The sequence below is a fragment of the Leptopilina heterotoma genome, unplaced genomic scaffold (assembly GCF_015476425.1).
Source record: "Leptopilina heterotoma isolate Lh14 unplaced genomic scaffold, ASM1547642v1 Lhet_256, whole genome shotgun sequence".
NCBI lineage: Eukaryota > Metazoa > Arthropoda > Insecta > Hymenoptera > Figitidae > Leptopilina > Leptopilina heterotoma.
In genome coordinates this window covers 339,018-362,785 of record NW_025110968.1, presented here as the reverse complement: position 1 = coordinate 362,785, position 23,768 = coordinate 339,018, and the positions used below count along the sequence as shown (strand labels likewise).

General features: G+C 29.5%; 1 protein-coding gene across 2 annotated transcripts in view; it reads left to right on the top strand.

The window, feature by feature from the left end:
* Positions 1–23,768, top strand: part of LOC122503297 (HEAT repeat-containing protein 6) — a 345,658-nt gene that overhangs the window by 49,135 nt on the left and 272,755 nt on the right. For both annotated transcript variants that reach the window (XM_043613780.1, XM_043613778.1), the window contains exon 2: positions 4,502–4,750. In XM_043613780.1, the coding sequence (XP_043469715.1) occupies positions 4,502–4,750 (249 nt within the window). The remainder of the gene's footprint in view (positions 1–4,501; positions 4,751–23,768) is intronic.

Genomic DNA, 23,768 nt, shown 5'->3' with positions numbered 1-23,768 from the left:
TTTGTGGTATTTAGAACGTTTTAGAATGGCTTTTGTAGTCTTAATACAATAAATAGTAAAAAGCTGCATTTTTGACATTTCAGAAATAGCGGTCCTAAGTTGGCCACCCCCTGGTCCTAAGTTGGCCACCACTTTTTTTCGCTTGTGTATAAGGAAGAAATGCATATTCTTTTCAATTACGCAGAAATTTTACAAATTTGATACATTTAGGAGAATAAAAACGCATTATTTATCTATTTTTGATCAGAAAATGAAGCATTATTTTATTTCATTTATTTGCAGTGGTGGATGGCTGTGGAGACAGGCGTTTTTGTACTATGTCTTTTCTAATGTTTTTTAAACCATTTTTTTTGTTTTTTGTCTTTGTTTAATTCTTACGTTACACTTTTAAGGTCTTTCTCGTGATGAAAAACACAAAAAAGAAGCAAAACATAAATAAAAACAAACAAAAACAATAGGTGGCCAACTTAGGACCACTGTAGATTTTTACAAGTTTCAAATTATTACGCTAATAAAAAAAATTTAATTAAAAAATCAACAGAACCTCTTATTACAACATTAAATAAAGGAACTAGCGCACACACTCATTTAGAAATTTTTAATTATTTATCTCTTGTAGCTGCTCTCGAAAAAACAAGAAAAATCAAATTTTTTTGGTCGAAAACAATATTATTGTCCTCACAATGCGTAGAAGAATCTTAGATTATAATTAGGTCCATAAATTATATCATGGTTTATCAATATACCATACCACAAAATTATAGATTCGTCCAGTAAACCATCTCTGAGAAATGCAGGGTGGCCAACTTAGGCCCACGGCCAACTTAGGACCACTCTCCCCTAATGTTTATTAATCTATTTTTATTTTTTTTTTAATCAAAAATGTAAAATTGTTATAAATATTATTTATTTATTATTTATTAATATTTTTTATTATTATTATTATATGAATTATTAAATTATTTCGCAAAGATGTTAAATTTGTAAAATTTGCAAAAATTATTATTAATTTATGTTTATTTAATTTTATATGTATTATTTGTTTAAAAATGTAAAAATATTATAAATTGTTATTATTATTATTCTTGTTTATTCACTTAAAATTCCTTCTTGTGTTTACCAATTTATGACAAAAAATTATTTGGGTGATTATTTAAACAAAACTATTCCCGTATTTATCAATTTATGACGGTTAATTAATCCAAAATAATTAAAAAGTGCTCTTTAATTTTCAATTCACGACGGCTAATGCATCAAAAATAATTAAGATATTTATTCAAACTAAATGATTCTTGAATTTACCAGTTAACGACGGCCGATGCACCAAAAATAATTATTAAATATTTATTCAAACTAAACTACTCTTGCAATTACCAATTCACGACGGCTTATTTACCAAAAATAATTACTATATTTATTCAAACTAAACTATTCCTGCATTTACCAATTCACGACGGCCGATGCACCAAAAATAATTACGATATGTTACGATCCTAATTATTATAATTTTCCTAATGTTTCCCGATTTTATTTTAAAATTAATTAAAATAGGGACGGGGTAGTGAATAACAAGAAATTACTTTAGTTGAACAAATATATGTGTATTTTATGAAATAAGATAAAATTGATGAAAATAAGAGATGGACATAGGCTTTCTAATGTGAGTCTTAGAGTGGTTTGATTGTTTACCTTGGGACAAAGGGTGATGCTAGTCGCTCAGGTATAATGGCACTAGTCCGTTAATAGTTGACTAAGTGGATGCAGTATTGTGTCTCGAGAAACAGGAACACTCTTTTCAAATGGCAAATTTGACTTCCAGATTGACTTTCCAAAATGCACTTTTGAAATATACGTAGAGTAAAGGACAACTACTGAAACTGGGTTTAGAGCACTGCGTCGTGAAGAACCACTTGTTATAGATAAAATTTTAAGACTGACTTGTGCATAGCACCACTTCTCAATTTGAGACTTATAATATTGACGACTACATTTTCTTGACTGCTTTTCTGGACTGCTTTCTTAGACTGAGCTGCTGTTGATGGTCTGGCTCTTCTTATACCCAAATTTCCCTGTGTATTTGAAGAAACTGTACGTTTTGCCATGTATTTGAAGAATCGTTCGCTTTGCCATGCATTTGGAGAATCGTTCGCTTTTCCATGCATTTGGAGAAACCCTTTATTGCAGGAACACTTGTGGTGACTCACCATTAGATCGCACGTGTCCATTGCTTATTACTCATGTTATTTTATAATTTTGTTATTTCCATTAATTGTTTATAATTTGTTGTTACAGTTGATTGTTTATTACAATTCATTATTTATAATTTGTTGTATTATTTGTTGATTATAATTGTTTACAATTAAAGTCGGTATTAATTCCTAGTTATTATAATTCTATTATTACTGTTAATATTTATTATTACAATTTTTATGTTTATTATTGTTTATTATTATTTGTTAAAAGTTGTTGTTTAAAATTGTTATAACTATCTGTTTATTATAATTTGTTATTATTTCTAATGTTTATTCTTACAATTTATTGTGGTTTATTATTGTTATTTGTTATAATTTATTGTCGTTTATTATTTGTTATATTTATTTATTATAATAATATGTTAAATAATTATGATTACTATTATTACTATTATTATTAATTATTATGATTGTTATTATTAATTATTGTAATTATTATTATTAATTATTATGATTATTATTATTAATTATTATAATTATTATTTATTATTATTTTACATATTATTATTAACATTATTGAAAATAGGTTACGGTGACGTAACAGTAGACACAAAATGTTGTTCCCATGATAACTTTTGAAAAACTTATCGGATCGTTTTTAAATTTAACTCTCTTAAAATTAGTGTAAAAATGAAGGCTTTGATGGATCTCTTAGTAATTTTAGACCAAGAACATCAACATCCGATAAAATTTGTAGGTTCTAGACCATTTTCAATAGTAAATTGTAAAAAAATACCACAAATTTTACTTATTACACTATATCTTTGGCAAATTTTTTTGGCCTATTTTCAGACTTATATCCTCTTTTAGGGGAAATTCCAAGCTTTCATTTGAGATTATTGAAAAGAAAATAAAAACTGTCGAACTTGCAAAAAACTATTTATTTAAAAACTTTTAATATTTCAAAAGTACACAAAAAAACTTTTCTAAACCACTACTTACTTTTTTTAATCGAATAATTTAAGTAGAAACTACAAATGTTCAAAAAACGCATGTTCGAGTTGAAGCTGAAATTTAATCCCCTCACCCTTTTGATAGGGGTGGGGGGTTGAACCTGTAAATTGGTGTAGTAACTAATACCTTCTAGTTCAGGAATAATGCCTCATATGTAAAATGATTAAAAGTAATAAAATAAATATCGTAAAACCTAACCTTTTAAGTTGGTTTTTTTGTGATCGGGGGGCTGCCCCTGGACCCTCTCGCGCAACCCAAAGCTTCTGCGTTTCGGATAGTATATCGGTTAAATTGTCAGAATTTCTCGGATTTTGCATGTATTTATAAAGAAAAATAGCGTTCGATACTCGAGGACGCGAGAGCGAATTGCTAATTGCTCGTGGAACGCTCTCTTGGCCACTTGTATTGAAATATACTATTTTCATTTTACAGAAATATACAATTTTTTCAAAAGTCAATGAAATTCTCAAGGCAGGTGCTAGAAATTTTCATTGACTGCTTTTGAAACTCTCATGCAAAATTACTAGACTGTTTTTAGTAAAATTTTGTGTCGTATCCAAAAGTTACTGAGTTAATGAAAATTTCACGTACTTTTTTTCCGTGTAAAATATTCATATTTCTAAAGTTTATCCTGAAATATTCCTTACATTTTACAAAACTCAGTTTCGTAATAAGCTGTATCCGCTACTCCGTAACAGTTTTGTAAGATCTGCTAAATTTATTTTTTCTGTGTGGAAATAAATTAACATAAATACTAATAGACAATAACAATAATAAACAATTATAAAACTATTTACATACAATAAACTCAGAACGCATTATATAGACGCGACAGACAAATTAAAACGTCCATTTTTAAATGGATGACGTGAAAATGACTTGCGCGCAACATGTATCCATTTTGAATTGAATATGAATCTCCGAATCATAGTAATATGGAAGAGGCAACCATATGTGATAATCTATATCTGTATTGGTAAGCACAAATATAAATGTGGTTGGCACATCCATACCACATGCGACAATATATTATGCATCCATAGTATTTGGAAACTGCTTTCATGCTAAGAGTTGTCCTTTCCATTTCATTGGATAATGCAACAATGTTCATATGGATGCCACAACTAGTACATTTCTTTCCGTGCAACATAAATTTTCTTAATGGTAAACAATCTTTTAAAATTTTATTTGTTTCCAAAAAGAAAATATATTGGTAATCAGCGCCCTCATAAACCACCTAGAAAAAATTTTCAAAGGGATCCGAATGATTTTTAAACTTAATTTTTCTGTTCCAGTCAGTAAAGCTTTTGGTTAACCAATTATGTACTTCTGTACAACCTACTGATGCGGACTTGGTTAAACCTACCTCTGAATACTTGACATCTTTAATGAAACAAGGTGTTACATTTCAAGATCAAACATTGCTGATGTGCAAACGATGGCTTTTAGAGACTCTGGAATTTTCAGAAGCAGATTCGCAAATCGCTGTTCTGATTGCTTTACAAACTTTCTTTTCAACTTGTGCATACAGTCTCTATTTTCAGGTTAGTATTCTATATGGTAAAAATGATTACATATGTGTTTTAAATTAGTTAATGATGTTGATATGTCCAGCCTTATATTTACATGGAGAAAATTTTATCTGTAGCGATTACGAAACTTTTCTGTACTGATAGGATGAAACAACCACTTTAGATCACTTTTGTTACAGCTGCAGAGAAGTTCTACTATTTTTCAAAATAGATCTGCTTAAATTACAAAAGTCATCTATAATATGTCACATACTATACTGTACTTTGCTTCCAAATTTTTGTTTTGTCCTCAGTGGGGTTCGAATAAAAAACGATTACACAACTGACATGTAGCATTGTTAAATTTAGTGTGCATACGTGAACGCCTGACATGAAATTGTGTGTAGTGACTATAGACTTATTTGACAAATAAATAAAATTTGGGCTTAAATAAGTAGGGGAGAGTCTCCAGTTGTGGGACACCTCCAGTTGTGAGACAGTCAATTTTTTTAACATGCAATATTAAAAAGCCGATTGGTTTATAAAAAAACATTTCTTTTTATATGAGCCAACTTTTTCGTGTACGCCGAAGCAGTTATATAAACTGTTTTTGTAAAATACCAACACTTTGTGTGATAATCGACTAAAAAGCGTTTTTTCAATAAATGCAAAGTACTTTTTTTCCAAGTTAATTAATTGGAAAAGGTAAATGTAATGCATTTTCACTGTAAAAAAAGAGCGTCTTGGTTTAAGACGTTTACGTGGTCACATTTTAGACGTTTATAAGCGTCTTATTTGCCTTCTAAAATGCATGTATTTAGAGGTTATGTTTTTCATTTAAGACGCTCAAATAAGACGCTTATTTACATAAGACGTTTATAAACGTCTAAACGTCTTATTTTTAGACGCCATTTTTTGCAGTGTTCTTTTAGTGTTTTCCTTATATTTTGTGATACAATATTGCATTGTTCCAATCTAAGGTTGAAAATAATTTAATTTTTCTTTTTCAAAATAGCGCCAATTTCTGGGTGTGAGACACAGCATATCACCAGTTGTGAGACGGTGTCAACACCCATCTGGACAGCATAAAAAATACGACTTTGCAGGCATACTATTTAAATGTTGTTTTGTTTTTTTCCTAGTATTTTTGGGCATGTTAAGTGGAAAAAAGTCAATTGATTCAGAAGAAATCAATTTTAATGCTCTTGTTGAAGCTATTAAATTGTGTTTATTTGATAGTCATATTTTGGCGAATAAATATTATTATTTAGTATATAATAATATATATTATTAATATATTTAATTATTTCTACTAAACATAACGTTTTATGTCAAACTTATTAAATTTTAGCAATTTTTAATAAGTGTCTCACAACTGGAGACATTTTTTTTTGTTGACAAAAGCGATGTGCTCGGAAAATGTATCGTAAAATTTTTTAAGTTCATCGAAACACTACACTTTCTTTTAATAAAAGTTGCGTATTTCTGTTACCTTTCGAAAGGTGTATTTTATTTACAATTTCGTTTACCCGTTTACAATTTACGGGTCAAAAATAAAACCCGTCTCACAACTGGAAACTCTCCCCTACATTCAACACATAAACCACGCCTTCAGGTCGATTTCAGGTATGTGTGAAGCATATTTATCGCCCCAAAAGAAAGAAAATCTTCCATGACTTTGGTTTGCTTAAATTGTACAGCACTTAACACTGGCGCGCATACTAGAAATTTAACGACTCGTAAAGCTTACACTGATCACCTGTTGAACGACTCGCGAGAACTCACTGAATTCATTTTGAAATTCATGACAGAATATCCTAAATTATTAAATAATTGGAATTTAATTATTATTTACAAAAGCATATAAATAATTCAAATCAACATAAATTGTTCTGGGCTTTAAAAAAAAGAATTTTGCTTCAGTAGTGTTATGAACAAAAAGAAATAGATAAATGCACATTAAAAAAGTATGAAAATTCCTACAATAAGAGGAAAATAAGAAAAATTCAAGTATATAGTAAAGTCCCTAAAGCCCAGAAAATTTTCAGGATAATTGGACCTATAACAAAGGCTAATTGAAAAACCAGTAGCCTTTTCGCTTGTCTAATAATTATTTTTTACCACACAGGCATGAATGTTGCTATTTTTCATGCATGCGAGGCGGGTCAGAAATCGATATTTTCATACTGGTCGGATAGAGAGGGCCAGGTGAATACGAGTACTTCTAATAAAAGGCGGCTACGGACCGCAAATAAGGGGGAATTCGGGAGTCTGGGAAATTTGGAAAATATACAATGGGTTATGATATATAAAAACCCGAAAGGGTTGAAGAACAATATCGATACACTACTATGTAAAAAAATATATCTGTGAGGCTTTTCCTTTTATCGCAAAATTCCTACATTTGTGGTGAAAAAAATAGTGTGCGTCACGTGACAGATGTCTTTTTCATACGAGTGCGATTGTTGCGTCACGTGACAGATGTCTTTTTCATACGAGTGCGATTGTTGCCTTCGCCTTCGGCTCGGGCGACAAATTTCGCAATCGTATGAAATTTTTACTGGGATGTACTTTGAACCTATGTTTTTTGGACTCCCCACACTCTGTTTTTCTTTTTAAAAATATTCCAAAAGAATAAAAATAATTTTTTTCTAACTTTTTAGAGTTGGGCACAAAAAATTTTTTCATCATTTTTTAGAGGGCACTAAAACCTATTACACGGTACCCTGGAACCAATCTCAACCTTTAACATTCTCCCTTTCAAAGATTTCTGTTGCAACTAATTCGGGGAACCTCACTGAATATTTTCTGACAAGAAAAATCAAAATCCGTCGGGCGCTTTTTTTTAATTTCAATTTTTGTGTTTTTAGCGCCAAATTTAAAAAAGACTGGTTTTTATGATCATTTAAAGAAAAATTCAACTTCAACTGGTCAAATTTTGTTCAAGAAATTATACAAAAGCATAATTCTGGTAGAAAATTTTCCGTATAATCGGAATTTAAAAGTTGAGAAAATCTAGAGTCTGTTTACAACGTTCCTACTGATTTTAAATTTTCTGATTTAAATTTTCTTTTAGTTATTAAATATATAAATAGTGAAAATTCTGTTATTCGATTTTTATTACAACTTTTAATAATAAACAGTTTCACAATTTCCGAAATTAGTAGAGTGCCGAGTAGTAGAGTAGTAGTGCCGACAGAAGTGGGCCACACTTTGGTATTGATGCTTTAGAATATTCAGAAATTAACATTTTTAAACCCATTTTACGTTTATTTGAACAAAAAGGACTTACCTAACTTTAGGCAAACTCACATTTTAAAATTCTTAATTTTAACATATTGTTTAACATCGTTATGCAAAAAAAGAGAAATTTGCGATATCATGATTTTGTAGACAGAAGTGGGCCTCCTAAGTTTTCCATCTAAAATAAGAAAAAGGATCAAGCACTATGATTGTTTATGTTAAATGATTAATTTTTTCAATAAATAGTATTGTAAAATTAAGCACAAGAAGGGCGTTCAGAAATTTTATTAATTTTTATTTGACTCATAGCATAAAGTAATTTGCCGTAGTCAATGAGTTCATAGCCAGTTGGTTTAGCCTTTCTTGGTGACATGATTGCTAAAAATTCAAAATAATTCATAGAACCACTTCATTAGTTTATACAAAATCACTAAATGTCAAAACGGAACTTTAATGCACTTGCCCACTTCTGTCCACAAGATGAATTTGAGGAGAAACAACGTGACCATAATACCTCGCGACATTATGAAACAGTCTCTTTAAATTTTTTAAGGTTAGGTCTGAAACTATAATAAAGGCTACTTGCCCGATTGAATTCGATGAATATCTTATGTAAACAACGATAACTTTTACATTGAGAAAAAAGAAAAAGTAGATAATTTTTGGCACTAATTGCTGGAGAACACAATTGTACGTCGCACTCTTTAATAACCAACTGAAAGTTGACCTTCTGTTGATAACAAAAGAAAAAATTTTCGGTTGACAGATATGTCACTTGTAAAACCAAGAACGGCGGGTGGCCCACTTCTGTCAATGCTACTCTATTTAAATTATAGTTTTAATAATAATATCATCATTTAAAAATATCAAGATTAAACGATTACATGTGATTACTGTTGTAGTAACACACAGATGTTAGGAGTTGCTCTGCATAATTTTCTTTTCTCTCATTTAATAACTGAAAGAAAATTTAAATCAGAAAATTTAAAATCAGTAGAAACCTCGGTAGAAACGTTGTAAACAGACCCTAGATTTTCTTAACTTTTAAATTCAAAATTTTAATTACTGACAAAAAGATGTTCATTTTATAATATTTTGTTTTGCAAATTTGAAAACGTAACTGTTACTTATTGGTAAATTTTAATAAATTTTGAAATTGCACTTATTTTTATAAAATTTGACAGACAATTTGAAAAAAACGACGGTGAGATTTTTTTTATAATATTTACAGTTTTCCGGATTTTCTGGGATACCGCTGCTTTAATTTCAAAAACCAACGTCAGATTCCGATTATACGGAAAATTTTCTACCAGAATTATGGTTTTGTACAATTTCTGGAACAAAATTTGACCAGTTGAAGTTGAATTTTTTTTAAATGATCATTAAAACCAGTTTTTTTTAAATTTGGCGCTAAAACACAAAAATTGAAATTAAAAAAAGCGCCCGACGGAATTTGATTTTTCTTGTCAGAAAATATTCAGTGAGGTACCCCGAACAAGTTGCAACAGGAATCTTTGAAAGGGAGAATGTTGAGGGTTGAGATTGGTTCCAGGGTACCGTGTATTGTCATACATTTTTTCAGATTTTTTCTTGATGTGCGCCACGATATATATAGTGTAGCTATTTTCGCGAAAATTATTAGCTTTTCTATTTATATCACCTCTCTAAATTGGTGGAATTTTAAAAAATTAAGAAATAGAAATTCATATAGTGGTTATATAAATAGAAAAGCTAATAATTTTCGCCAAAATATTTACATTATACACTTTACTGCGAATTTAGTCTTTAAAGGCCAAAAACTGTAAAAACGTCTAATAATTTAAAAAAATTTAAATAAATAAAATAAATAAAATAATTTTAAAAAATTTCTTGTGCCCAACTCTAAAAAGTTAGAAAAAAAATTATTTTTAAGCTTTTAGAATTTTAAGGGGTATTGTAACTTTTTCAGCTCTAAAATCTGAAGATTTAAAAAAAATGTTTGCCCATAAGTTTTAAAATATAGTTTATCAAAAGTTTTTACATGTCATTGTGTATGTTAAGTAGTTTTAAAAAATGAATTTTAGATTGGAAAGAATATAGGTACCTTTCTTCTACAGAGAGCGCTTTGCCTATTGGTAAAAATTACTTTTTAATTACGGTTGTCATTGTAGCTCATCACAGAATCATCTAAAATAAAAAAATCAAATAGGATACGTCTGTCAATTGCTGCGCGTTTGTGAAATGTTTAATTATTTATCACTTAAGAAAATATTAATATTTAAAAAACATTGAAAAACTTATTTTGAATAATATTTGATACAATTGTCTAAAAAGATAGACATTTAAAATATAATTAGTTTAATTATTCAACTTTTAATTCTTCTTACCGCAAAAACTAAAACATTTATGTGAAATACATGGGCTTCAGTTGCTGCGGGCAAAATGACATCTAAATGCATGTTAAATTTTTAATTTAATATAAATATTTTTTCCTATGCAAAAGATATCTTGGCTGGAATGCCGCAGGAATTAGTGCACTTACCCCACAATTTCAAAATAGACGACTTATTACAGGTCCTAAACCTCGAATTACTCAAAAACCTAAAAAATTAAGAAAATAGCAAGCTTTTGAATCCAAAAATCTGAAAAAATACAATTTTTTTAACATAAATGATCCACACAAAATATAATTTTAAACATTAGTAGTAAATTAGAGGTTTGAAACGTGTATTAAGTCGTCCATTTTAAAATAATATTTGTTTTTTTTATTTTAGACGATTCTGCTATGAGCTTCAGTGATAACCAGTAATTTTTACCAGTGGCCAAAGCGCCCTCTGTAGAAGGAAGATACTTATATTCTTTTAAATTTGAAATTCTTTTTTTAAGACTTTTTAACATACACAATGACATGTAAAAACTTTTGATCAATTATGTATATTGAAAAACTTATGAGCAAAATTTTTTTTAAAAACTTCCGATTTTAATGCCTAAGAAAGTTACAAGACCTCTTAAACAAGAAAGAACCTCTAACAAGTAGCACACACGGGGTCACAGTGACCCTGTTTACTTTTCAAAACTCTACACGGAGAGAAAAACCAAGCTTTTATAGTATGAACAGTCATACTTATTTCGTAAAAGAATTTACATGCGCTATAGGCGTAAATTTTTGCTGTATTTGTATAAAATTTGTACGATATGAGCACGAACGTTCTACCTTTAAATGCATGGGACATCAGCATACTACGATTGCAAGAATTCATGCTTTTTCGGTATGAGTTTCATGCAACTGTAGTAGGAGGCCACGCCACTTAAGCAGGAACGTCCATACAAAATGAGCGTATAGGGCTTCATACTAAAAACGCTTGGGTTTCTAAACTACTGAACTGTTCAACGCGAAAGAAATATTTTATTATTCATTGAACCTTGTAGAATAAGAATATAGAGTTTATAGAAGTGTAATTAAATTATTTACATATTGAAATAAATTCGTAAAGTTAACTAAAAAAAATGAAATTTGAAAAAATATAACTTTTGTAATTTTTAATATTTTAGGCTAAAAATTGAGATTCATATTCTCGAAATGTGTTAGAATAAGGCGAAAAATATCACATTATTTTATTTTTAAAAAAGCAATTTATTTTGCACTTCAGCAAAGGTCACTTTTAAGACGATACTAATGTGTTTTTCGACACAACGTTTTAAAATATAAATATTTAATAACATATTTAAGACTATTTTGTGGTTTTCTTTGGATCCTCATGAAATTTAAGACTTAGTCTATGTCAACGCATTCGTAACGTGTGTAACTAATGTGTATAACCTTAGTTATGTGTATAACTAAGGTGGTTATTTCACATTGTAGGGGAGACTGGGGTAAACCCGCGCACAGGGTAAACCCGCTCACCAGCGATTTAACGCGATGAACTCAACTTAAGATGGAGATATTGATACTGTGAATAGTACTTACCATTCAACTTATATTAACGAACTTTCGTTTAGTTTCATGAATTCAACATAGAATCAGAGGCAATCAAATGTTTTTAGAGGTATCAGAAAAAAAAACGTTTTTTGGATTTTTAAGTTTTTCGATCATTATTTTTGAGTTTTAATTTATTTGGCAAATTTTTTTTTGTTGCTATTGGATGTCCTTTTTCGAAGTACATGTATAGTTTTATCTTATTTCAAAAAGATTTAATTAAATTTATTCTGAAATGTGAGGAATACACTCGGGGTAAAGTCGCTCACGTGAAGTCGGGGTAAACCCGCTCACTTAGTTTTTAATTTAAAATTTAGAATAAAATAATTTCACGTATTATATTTCAACAATAACACAATTTATGACTTATTAAAACCAAAATTGTAACTACATTTCACTTTCTCTTAATAAAATATAACACTATTTAAATCCATAGTTGTAATTCATGAAATCTATGTTCATTATTTATTAAACCAATTTGTTGTTTATAGAAATGTTTATATAACTCATAAATTATCAATAATAAATCATACTTAAGACGGGAATAAGACGAATTTTAATATTTAAAAAATAAAACTGTTCCGTCTTGAAAAGATAAAGTGAGCGGGTTTACCCTGGAAAATTGTGATTTCGAAATTTGGTATATGTGTATTAAAAAGTTTCTCTAAGTAAAACTAAAAAAGATAAATCAAAAACTCTTTTTTATTTTTTTAGTAGAAATCATAAGCTTTCAAATGATATAAATTAACTTGGATTTAGAGAATAATTTCCTAGATTTTTACCGATCTGAAAAAAAGTGAGCGGGTTTACCCTAGTCTCCCCTACGCTAGCAAGAGCAACATAACATCTTAGTTTTTCTGCATGAAGGAGTATAAGGAGACATATCTCCAATGGGAAAATTTCCTGATATTGACTGTACTTCTCTGCAGTAAAATCGACAGGCACGCGAAAAGTAATAGCCTCATGTTCACTGATAACAGCGCCGCCAAACGGGAGAAATAAGTGCAATTTTACGTTTTAAGTATTTTTATCTTTGACAGCTGATTGATATTTAAGGTTAGAGGATCCTCTGAGTGTTGTATTGTAAAATAGATGAACAGAATTAATTGCTTTATATGTTATATAAATAGAAAGGACTCCAAATAAACAACCAAAAATTCATAAATGTCTGTTGGTAAAAGTATAAAAACTTTTACCCTTACAAAATAGTATATTAAATAAACTTATCATTCTCGGTGCTTTGAAAAAACACTATTTTCAGAAGCATTTTTATTTGCTTTATAACTAGACATACAATTTTTTATAAAACAATTCATATTACTATTATTTTATTGTTATTATCAACTTGGTACATAACCAAAAAACTACGTAAACAAAACTTTTATCATGGACAGCATGGAGGGTATATATTTTCTCCTGTAGGGGCGCTAATATCAGTGAACAAATTTCCGGTATGCCAATTTGCGTGCATGGCGATTTTACGCAGTCAAGTACAGTCAAAAGGGATACATATACATACTTCTCCTTATACTCCTTCATGTTTTTCTGTCATCTTTGTACTCACACATTACGCATCTTGCTCCTTTCTGCATTTCTGGTCTTGATCCTTCAACTTGAACTGTTTCGTTGTCTCCCAAGATGAGAAGAATGCCTTTCCGAATTTCTGAACGCAATGACACGTTGTTCAATTTTTCTCGCTAAAAGGGCTCAATTAAATAAAGCACAAGTTTTTTTATAGCATCTTTCGTCTTATTATAATATGAAATCCTATCAGGTTTGTTGTTTTCGCTAATACTATTGGTTTTTACTTTAGTACTAACAGCTAAGACAATCTTATGTTCCTTCACCGTGTAACTCACTAAAGTGTTTTCTCCATTGTGGCAAAATTTGAAAGAAAGTACTTCCTTTGACGCGATTTTCATCTTATTCGGAATCTCCCTCTTATTTTTACGAATCGTTCCAGTGATTTTCATATTGTACGGCTCTTGCAACATTTCATTCAGTACTGGAATCGTCGTGAACCAATTGTCACATGTGACATTTCTGTTTGTTTCATGAATTGGCATTGTCACTTTTTTAAAGAAAAATTTTCCCGATGATTATTACGTAGACACATGTATAGCAATAACATGTAAAAGAAAAAGTTACCAAATAAAAAGTTTCAGCATCATTTAAAGTAATGATCTTCAAATCATATCTATCAGGCTTACTTTTTATGTACATTCTGAAAGTACATCTTCCTCTAAATGATAGTAATTGTTTATCCACGGTTGTATTATGACTTGATTCATAATAGAAATCACAATTGTGAATGAATTTGTCCCATAACTCTCTAATGGGATATAATTTGTCATACTCTGAACGATTTTCTCTAACGTTGAGACGTAAATGATTTGAAATAAATTGGATGTGAGACTTAGACATTACACAACGGTATGAATTGTACCCACTAGTATTACTCCACATTTCCTTGATGCAAACATGGTTTGACTTCCACATTCCTGAATAGTACAGTAGCCTCAATATTCTTCAACAAAAAAAAGATTCCAAAATTCTGTTACGTCGTTGCAGTTCTCTGCACCATTCCTGGGACTAGGAATTCTTTCTTCAACAGCCAACCGACCTATGAATAATCTGATATAAAAAATTCTTATAACTTGTAAATATAATTTTACATGTGCTAAAATATTCTTACCTTATACTCTATTACGTGGACATGTATTCCATTTCGTATTATTTTTACTGGTAAGCGTTACTGATGCGGACTACCTCGAGCCTGTTCTCGTTGTTCTAAAATGCAATGATTTAAAGTAATAACATTTTCTTAAATATTTTCTTCACTAGATTCAGCTACTTCACTTTCAGACGATGACTGAATGGACAAATTATCTTCGTCCGCTGAATTTTCACTACAAAAGTCTTCTTGTTCATTTTCTAGCAAGGATTTTCAAATGCGCGAACGTAAATTATATGGCATCATGAAATGTATAAACACACATATATATATATATATATATATATATATACGATAAACTTTTATGCACTTCGGTAAGTTCAATAAATACTTTTATTTATATAAAATAGAAAATGATGAATAAGTAAAAAAACGACGTTTGGCACACACCAGGGTCTACGTGACCCTTAACAAAATTATAATTATGACAGTAGTCTCCTGCTTAGGGTGACCGTTATTTTGCAAAAGTTAGCATTTCTTAGGTCACCGGGCTGAATTTGCTTTAGAATGTGAAAAAATAAGCTATGCACAAGGACAGCCCAATCGATCAATATTAACCCGTGTCACCGAATGGTTAAAGTTTAAATGGGGTTTAACATAGGATTAGTGCACGTTTTTACATTTTATTTAACTTCTTTTTATTAATCTTTTGCCTTGGCGACATATATATTTATGTTTTTGGATGTTCTGAACACGAATTCGATGTCACAAATAAGTTTTTACAGATTCCAGTTGTTTAATTTAGTAAATTAAACAAAGTTTAGTCATATAAAAGTATTTTAAGAACACTACGATCAAACTGAATATCAATATATAATATTGGCAGTTAACAGCTGTCAATTAAACTTTCACGGTTTTAAAAACGAGAGTTTTTGACAGTTTTTACACTATATTACTCATATCAAAATATTTTCCGAGCACTCAGGTAAACCTAAATAGAATTAGGTAATATTGACAAGGTAATATTGACAGTTGACAACTGTTAATTAAGTTGTCAAACTTTTGAAATTAAAATACTTTGAGCTACGATTATGAACAGAAGAAATTTATTATTTAAGTCGTTGAAAGATATAACAAAGTTTAATACTGATTGTAATAAAAGCACCCTAGTAAAAAAACAGTAATGTAAATTCATATGCGCTGTAACATTTAATAAATACACAACTTTAAGGAAAAAAGGCCCTTACTTAAAAATTAAATTTTTATGGTTATAAAATAAAATTCTCCTATTAATTTTTTGACAGCTGTCAACTGTGAAGAATACATGTGAGGCATTTTACGTCAGAAATATCACGATTTGCAAAGGGTCTGCTTATTTTTGCAAAACTTCGTGGGATTATAGTTCTATATAAGAGACTTTTTTCCACCAATTAAAAAAAATTCAAAATTGTTGAAGATACGCCATTTTGAATTTTAATATTAATTTTATAAAATTTTGAATATCTCGGAATATTGTTTATGGATTTTTATGAAATTTACACATTTTTCAGGTAAAAGTATGTACTTTAAAATGCAAATAAAGTTAAGGTAAAAGTCCCAATCATGGGACAGTTGGTTAAATAATTTTTGAAATTTAGTTAATTTAAGTAAATATTTTAAGAAAAGAACACCCAGTTTTTTAATGGATTAAGATGTTCTATATCTATAGTTGTTAAAACAATTTTTTAATAACATTTTTATGTAAAGAAAAAGAAATTATTGATAGAATTGTAGATAAAAAATTTGTACTAATTATGAGACATGAATTTTATGTTGTTTCGGTGTCCTATAATTATGGTTCCTATTATGGGACATTAAAGAAATTGTTATTAATGTTAATTATTTTACATAATTACTGTGGTAAAGGTAATGAGTAGTATTCAAGAAACTAAGACGTTGTTATAGGATTTAGTGCAAAATTTGATTAATTTTATATGATACTTTAAAAATATATCAAGATAAAATAAAAAATATAATAGATAAAATATGAAATGAACAAGTTCAATGACTAGATCAAAATTATGCACGATTTAACTAGGGGAGAGTAGGCTAAATTGAACCAGCGTCAACAGTGAACCACTTCAATTTTCTGAGAAAAGACTAAGTGAAATTTTTTCTTATTCAATAAATAAGTTGATACTACCGAAAAAGACTATGTCCAAAAATTTCCGGCACGTATAGGATTATTATTTATAAAGAAAAACTAAAAAAACTGTTTTTCACGTACAAAACAAAAAATTTTGTGGAAATATATTGACGTTTTTTTATTGAAATAGGAAGTTTTAAAAATTAGTAAACTTGTGAATTATTTTGCTTAGGGTGTCAACTTCAATATTCCGATGTGAAAAAGAATTTTAAATCTTACATAAATTTATTATAAACAATTTTTGTTGGGACTGTCATGTGTATACAGTGAGTGCAGTACCATTGAACCAACCGAAAAAGCAAAGAATTTTCAATTTTAAGAGTTGTAAAGTTGTCTGCTCTACTAATTAGTAAGAAAAATACTGGAAGACATGCTTTTATCACAACTGTGAACGAGATAAACTTAAACTGTCACTTTTGCTACCTAACCTGACATCGAAATATATTAATCTCCTATATTAACAAAAAATAACTATTTAATAACAATTTTCTATTTTTTTGAGTGGAAAATAAGATTTTTTACAATGTGTAAGTGGACATATTATTAATATTATTTTCGAAGTAAATTGTAGTGTTTTATTAGAGGTGGTTCAATGAAGACACACATCCTTCAAAATAAGAAAAGTGTAACTGGTTAGAAAAAAATTAAATTTCATTATTTAATCATAATAATTTGTGTTTGTAACGTGTGTATTAACTAAAGGAGTACTCCAGTTTTATTTTGATACAAAAACCTGATCAAAATTTGTAAAATTTAATTAGTTCTTGGACTTTATAAAAAACCCGGTTCAATGTAGCCTACCCTCCCCTACTAGTAATTAGTTAATATTGGTCATTGTATACTATCTTAAACTCATATTATAACTTCAACTGTTTTGTTGTTTTCGATAAAAATTTTGATATGATTTTGTCAATCCATGCAGAAACGCGGTTGCAGGATTAGAATTACCATAGGAATGTAATGCGAATCATTTTGACAGTTGAGCCTTTACGCTCCCTGCATGCTTCTGCCCTCTACTGGCAAAATGGCTGTAACACATGTCTTGCCGCCTGTCATTACATTACTTTTGTATTTACAATCCTGCAACTGCGTTTCTGCATAGATTAACAAAATCTTTTGAATTCAGACAATTAAAAACATTTGTGATAAATGTACGTTGTCAGATTTTGTAAAAAGTGCCTCTATGCAGAAAAAAACTCGTTCGAAAACGGTTGTTTACTAATTTCACGTCATTTCAAACAGGCAGTGCCATTTTTCTTGGGCGATAACTGTAAGTTACATAACCTACAAATTTCAGAGACCATCGAATGCTCTTCACTATAACCAATCAAATTAAATATCAATCAATATTACTAATATTCACTAAATCCCATGTGGAAGAGACTTCCGGAAACTTTCCGGAAATTTTTTTTTTACAGAAATCATTCGGAAATCATCCGGAAATTAATTTTTTTACGGAAATCAACCGGAAATCTGCCGGAAATTAATTTTTTTTACGGAAATCATACGGAAATTATCTAAAAACTTTCCGGAAATATTCCAGAAATTTATTTTTTTACGGAATTCTTCCAGAAATTGATTATTTTTTTACGGATATCTTCCGGAAATTGATTGTTTTTTAAGGAAATCATCCGGAAATTTTTAGGGAATTTATTTTTTTTACGGAAATCATCTAGAAATGTTCCGGAAATTAAATTTTTTTTACGGAAATCATCTGTAAATTATTAGAATTAGAATTTCTTTATTTTGTCCTAGGAAATCCACGAGGACAAGCATAAAAAATACAGTAAAAGATTATCTTCCGGAATTATCCGGAAATTGATTTTTTTACGGAAATCACTTCGGAAACTTTCCGGAAATGTTTTAGAAATTAATTTTTTTTACGGAAATTTTCTGGAAATTAATTTTTTTACGGAAAACACATTAGAAATCTTTCGGAAACTGATTTTTTTACGGAAATCACTTCAAAACCTTTCCGGAAATGTTTTGGAAATTGATTTTTTTTACGGAAATCACATCGGAAATCTCCCGAAAATCGATTTTTTTTATGGAATTCACTTCTGAAACTTTCCGGAAATTCATTTTTTTTACGGAAATCACTTTGGAAACTTTCCCTATTTTTCCCATTTAGTTTACTGCTGTGCTATATATAATGTTTTAACTGAAGAATTAAATCATAAACTTGAGAAACTACTTAATTCTTGCGTGAGATTTATATTTAATTTAAAAATTGAGGAACACATAACACCATATAGGTTAAGGCTGGGTTGACTCAGCGTGCGAGTGACAGGCGTCTTTGGTTTGTTGGTTGTCTCACGCATATTATCTTAAGGGGGAAGTCTACTGTGACAAGGGAAAAAAGAGGCCGATTTTTGCGGATTTTTTTTCTAACAAAGTATGACTGGTACAGTAAATTAAATTATACCGTCATCTCTATTATATATTCAAGTATTTGTAAAAAAATTTAAGTCGAAATATTTAAAATTGCCGTCGTGGCACTCCTTCAAGCGCAAACCAGTCCTTTTTTAGGTGCACAAACGGTGTACATGAAATCTCACGTCTGGGTGATCTAAAACAAAAAAACAAAATATGGTTATCTTCTACATAGTATTGACTCTCGTCTGACGAAGGATTTTGTCGATATCTTTTTTTATTTAATTGTTATTTTCTCAATCACTCTAGAGTGTCTTATAATGTTATATCTCACAATTGTACTTTTATTTTATTGCATTATTGTGTTAACTTTACAAATTTTACAATTGTTATTTTTATTTTGTTTGAGATTAATTTTATGTATTCTTTTTGTTATATGATTTATAAATTGTATGTTTTCTTTTACTGTATTTTTAATGCTTGTCCACGTGGATTTCCTAGGACAAAATAAATTTTAATTCTAATTGATTTTTTTACGGAAGTCTTCCTGAAATTGATTTTTTTACGTAAATCACTTCAGAAACTTTCCGGAAACCTTATGGAAATTGATATTTTTTTACAGAAATCACTTTGGAAACTTTCCGGAAATTTTCCGAAAATTGATTTTTATTATATTACGAAAAATCAAACTCAAAAAATAAAATTTTGTAAAGTAATTAAGGAGGAATGGTATAGAAATTCAAAACATTCAGAATCTTTTGATATTTTAGGAAATGATTTGCTTTTATATAATAAAATTACCCACCAAATTTCAGAATTTTTCACTAAATAGTTTACAAGTTAAAAATTATTTAATTTAACATTACCTCTTATGGAGAAAGCACGAATTTGCATGATTATCATTAAAAATTTATTAATTAAAACATTCAGAATTTTCTGTAAAAATTGTATCCTGAAGGTCAAGATTTAAGCTTTATTAATCACGAAGGTTCTTTTTTATTCACTAAGTAGTTTAAAAGTAATTAATTAGTTTCTGGAAGAAAACTAATTTTATGACAGACAAACAGAGAAAACGTGGCAACACTGTATATAAAATCTCACATGTGACAGCTGTTTAGTGGTACATAGAACCAAGAGATGTCGCCAAAGGTACAAAAAATGACAAATTTTCATTATTTTAACCACACAAATGCAAATCATAAGAAACCACAACACTTGACACTGTTACCAACGATCAAAAAACAAACTACTTGCATTGCGACGTTGTCACGATTATACGCTCATTAGGGAACGTTCATAAACTACGTAGCACGTCTAGGGGGAGGGGGATCAAGCAATTGTCTACCATAAGAGGAAAAAATGGCGCTAATACATGTAATTGCGTCCACGTGGGGGGAGGGGGGGTTAAAATTTCCAAAAAATTGGTCTACGTAGTTTATGGACGTTCCCTTACAAATTGTTATTTGACAATGTTTATAATTAATAACATCAATATTACAGCATAATGAGAGACATATATATATATACGTAGGGGAGAGTCGGCAGTGGCGGACACGCTTTATTTTTTTAGTATATCACCCATATTTTCATGAATATTTAGTCCGCATCTATGGAGGCAGAAAAGTCAAACTATCTTTTGCAAATTTACATAATATAGATAACATATGTCTTCAAAAATACATAGCTGTAACCGAAGTACAATAATGTCCCGCGACTACCGACATTAAAAAGCGTCGATAGTGGCGGGACATTAATTTAAATCGCAAATTTTTCAATTACAATGTCTTTTACGGCTTTCAATTTCAAAGAATTTGGGTTCCTTTGTGTCCCTTTTAAATTGTTTACGTTTTTTACCATCTAAAAAAAGAGTTAAGATTATTATTTTTATTATTACAGATTATTTGAAAATAAATTCGCAACTTTAAGATTAGGTTATTGTTATGAAAAATATTGCCGACAAAACTTAAAAAAAATAATACCGAAGTCATTTAGAAATGTACTATTATATTAGATTTAAAACAAGCAGTGTCCAGACACTGCCGACAATAAGTGTCCCGCCATTGCCGAAACAGTGATTTACGGTAATAAAGATCTACAATTGTGTCTATCGCACTATTATGCATAATGTTCTAGGAATTTTGAAGGAATCTTACATACTAATAACTTAAAATATTTGCCGTTCACCAAATTTTGAAAAGTTTAATTTTATAAACACTTTTTCTTACGAAGAATAAAATTTTAAAACTTGCTTAAAACTATTGACAGCATTATAGTGACAGATTTTATATCCAGAAAGTGTGTATCATATATAAAAGCTTTAACAGAATAAAACTTTACTTTTACAGAAAAAAAAGCAACACTGTCAACTCAGCTGTTTGAAATATCGCAGTGTCTCGCTATACCCGCTGTCCCGCCACTGCCGACAACGCCCTAATAATAGCATTTTTTCAAAGTTTGCAATGGAATACTCGATAAATCCGAAAATAATTTTTAGAGAATTTCAGTAACTTTTATTTTCTTAGGTTTTAAATTCGTACAGACAGTAACAAAAATTATTTTCTGCTTTTATAAAAAAATGTAATTTAATAAATTTATTATATTTTCCTTATTTAATATATACTTTTTAATGTTCATTGATGTCTACTTTTATGATTTCAATAAGAAAAACTGCTATGTGTAGCTTAAATAAAAAAATTACAAATTCCCCTAAATGTCACAAACTTTTGGCCCGATTAGGTATACCATTCCTCCTTAAACTCATTGTGGAAATTGATTCCCATGTGGGAATTTTTGTTGTGGACCTGTGTTATTGAAAAAATTGTTTAAACATTCGAAAAAAGGCGTTTTGAACGGTTGGGAAATTACGTCTCATCTTCAGAGGATAAAATATATCGAGTTCATATTTAGAGGAGTGATGGAGGAAGGCTCACTGAGGCGTGCTCATTTCTGTTTTAACAATAATTTTGCAAGAAAATTATTTTATTAACGATTGAAAGTGGAGTAATATGAGGTTGAGAGATTTTTCTAGTTCAGCCGCGGCCACTAGCTCGAATTGACGTCACCTTCTTGTCAGTGACTTTCGCCAGAAATGCAACTTTTTAACCTTGCTTTTCAATACTTATTTCAAAAATTACTTGCTTTGACAGACTCTTCCCATACTTCAGAAAATTAATAAAATTCAATAGAAAAGAGAAATATTTTGTCAAAATTCATTTTAGCTGCTTCGCATGTTTTGCTACACTCTCACCATATTTCGGAAAATTAATAAAATCCAATCGAAAAGAGAAATATTTTGTCAAAATTGATTTTACCTGCTTCCTATGGTATGCCAAACTCTCGCCATATTTCGGAAAATTAATAAAATCCAATCGAAAAGAGAAATATTTTGTCAAAATTGATTTTACCTGCTTCCTATGGTATGCCAAACTCTCGCCATATTTCGGAAAATTAATAAAATTCAATAGAAAAAAGAAATATTTTGTCAAAATTCATTTTAGCTGCTTCCCATATACTTTTTCAGACTCTTCCCTTAATTCTAAAAACAATAAAATTCAATAGAAAAGAGAAATATTTTGCTGCTTCCCATAAAGTTGTCCGACTCATCCAATATTTCGGAAAATTAATAAAATTCATTAGAAAAGAGAAATAATTTTTCGAAATTCATTCTAGCTGCTTTTCATACTTTGCCAGACTCTTCCCATATTTCTCAAATTTTATAAAATTTATTAGATAACAGAAATATTTTGTAAAAATTAATCTTAAATGCTCCCCATAAAGAAGACTAGGTGCAATTATTGTAACTTTGTGCAGTTGTTACCAATTGGATTGAAGAACGTAACGTTAAAAAATTAACGAAAATAAAATTAAAACTTATGACACTATTTCAACAAAAAAGAAGTTATTCCACATAAAAAATACAATAAAGACAATAAATTTAAAATAAAAGTCTAAATTAAGCAAAATCCAACAAATAATATGCAAAAGTACGAAAATGACAGTACATTAACCTTAAAAAATAAAATTATGAGTAATACTTGATTCGCGAAACATCTTTCATTGTGGTAATCAACAAAAAAATTAAATTATGCCAAAATCTCAAAAAAATTTATTCCACGGAACCTTTACAGCAATATGAAGACTAAAACCCCAAATCTATAACCTCAACAGGCAATGAACCACTAAAAATCATCTTTGAGATTAATATTTTAATCGTGTGACATTTTTACGTTATAGCGATCAAAAGAGAACCTAAAACTACATTAGAATGTGAAATAAAAATAAACTTTTTCTCCTTGGCAAAAGGACTAAAACACTAAAGTCTATAACCTCGACAGGCAATGAACGACTAAAAATGAACTTTTAAGGGTAATAATTCATTCGTGTGACCTTTTTTCGTTGTGGCGATCAAAAGAGAACCTAAAACTACATTAGAATGTGAAATAAAAATAAACTTTTTCTCCTTGGCAAAGGGACTAAAACACTAAAGTCTATAACCTCGACAGGCAATGAACGACTAAAAATGAACTTTTAAGGGTAATAATTCATTCGTGTGACCTTTTTTCGTTGTGGCGATCAAAAGAGAACCTAAAACTACATCAGAATGTTGAATAAAAATAATTTG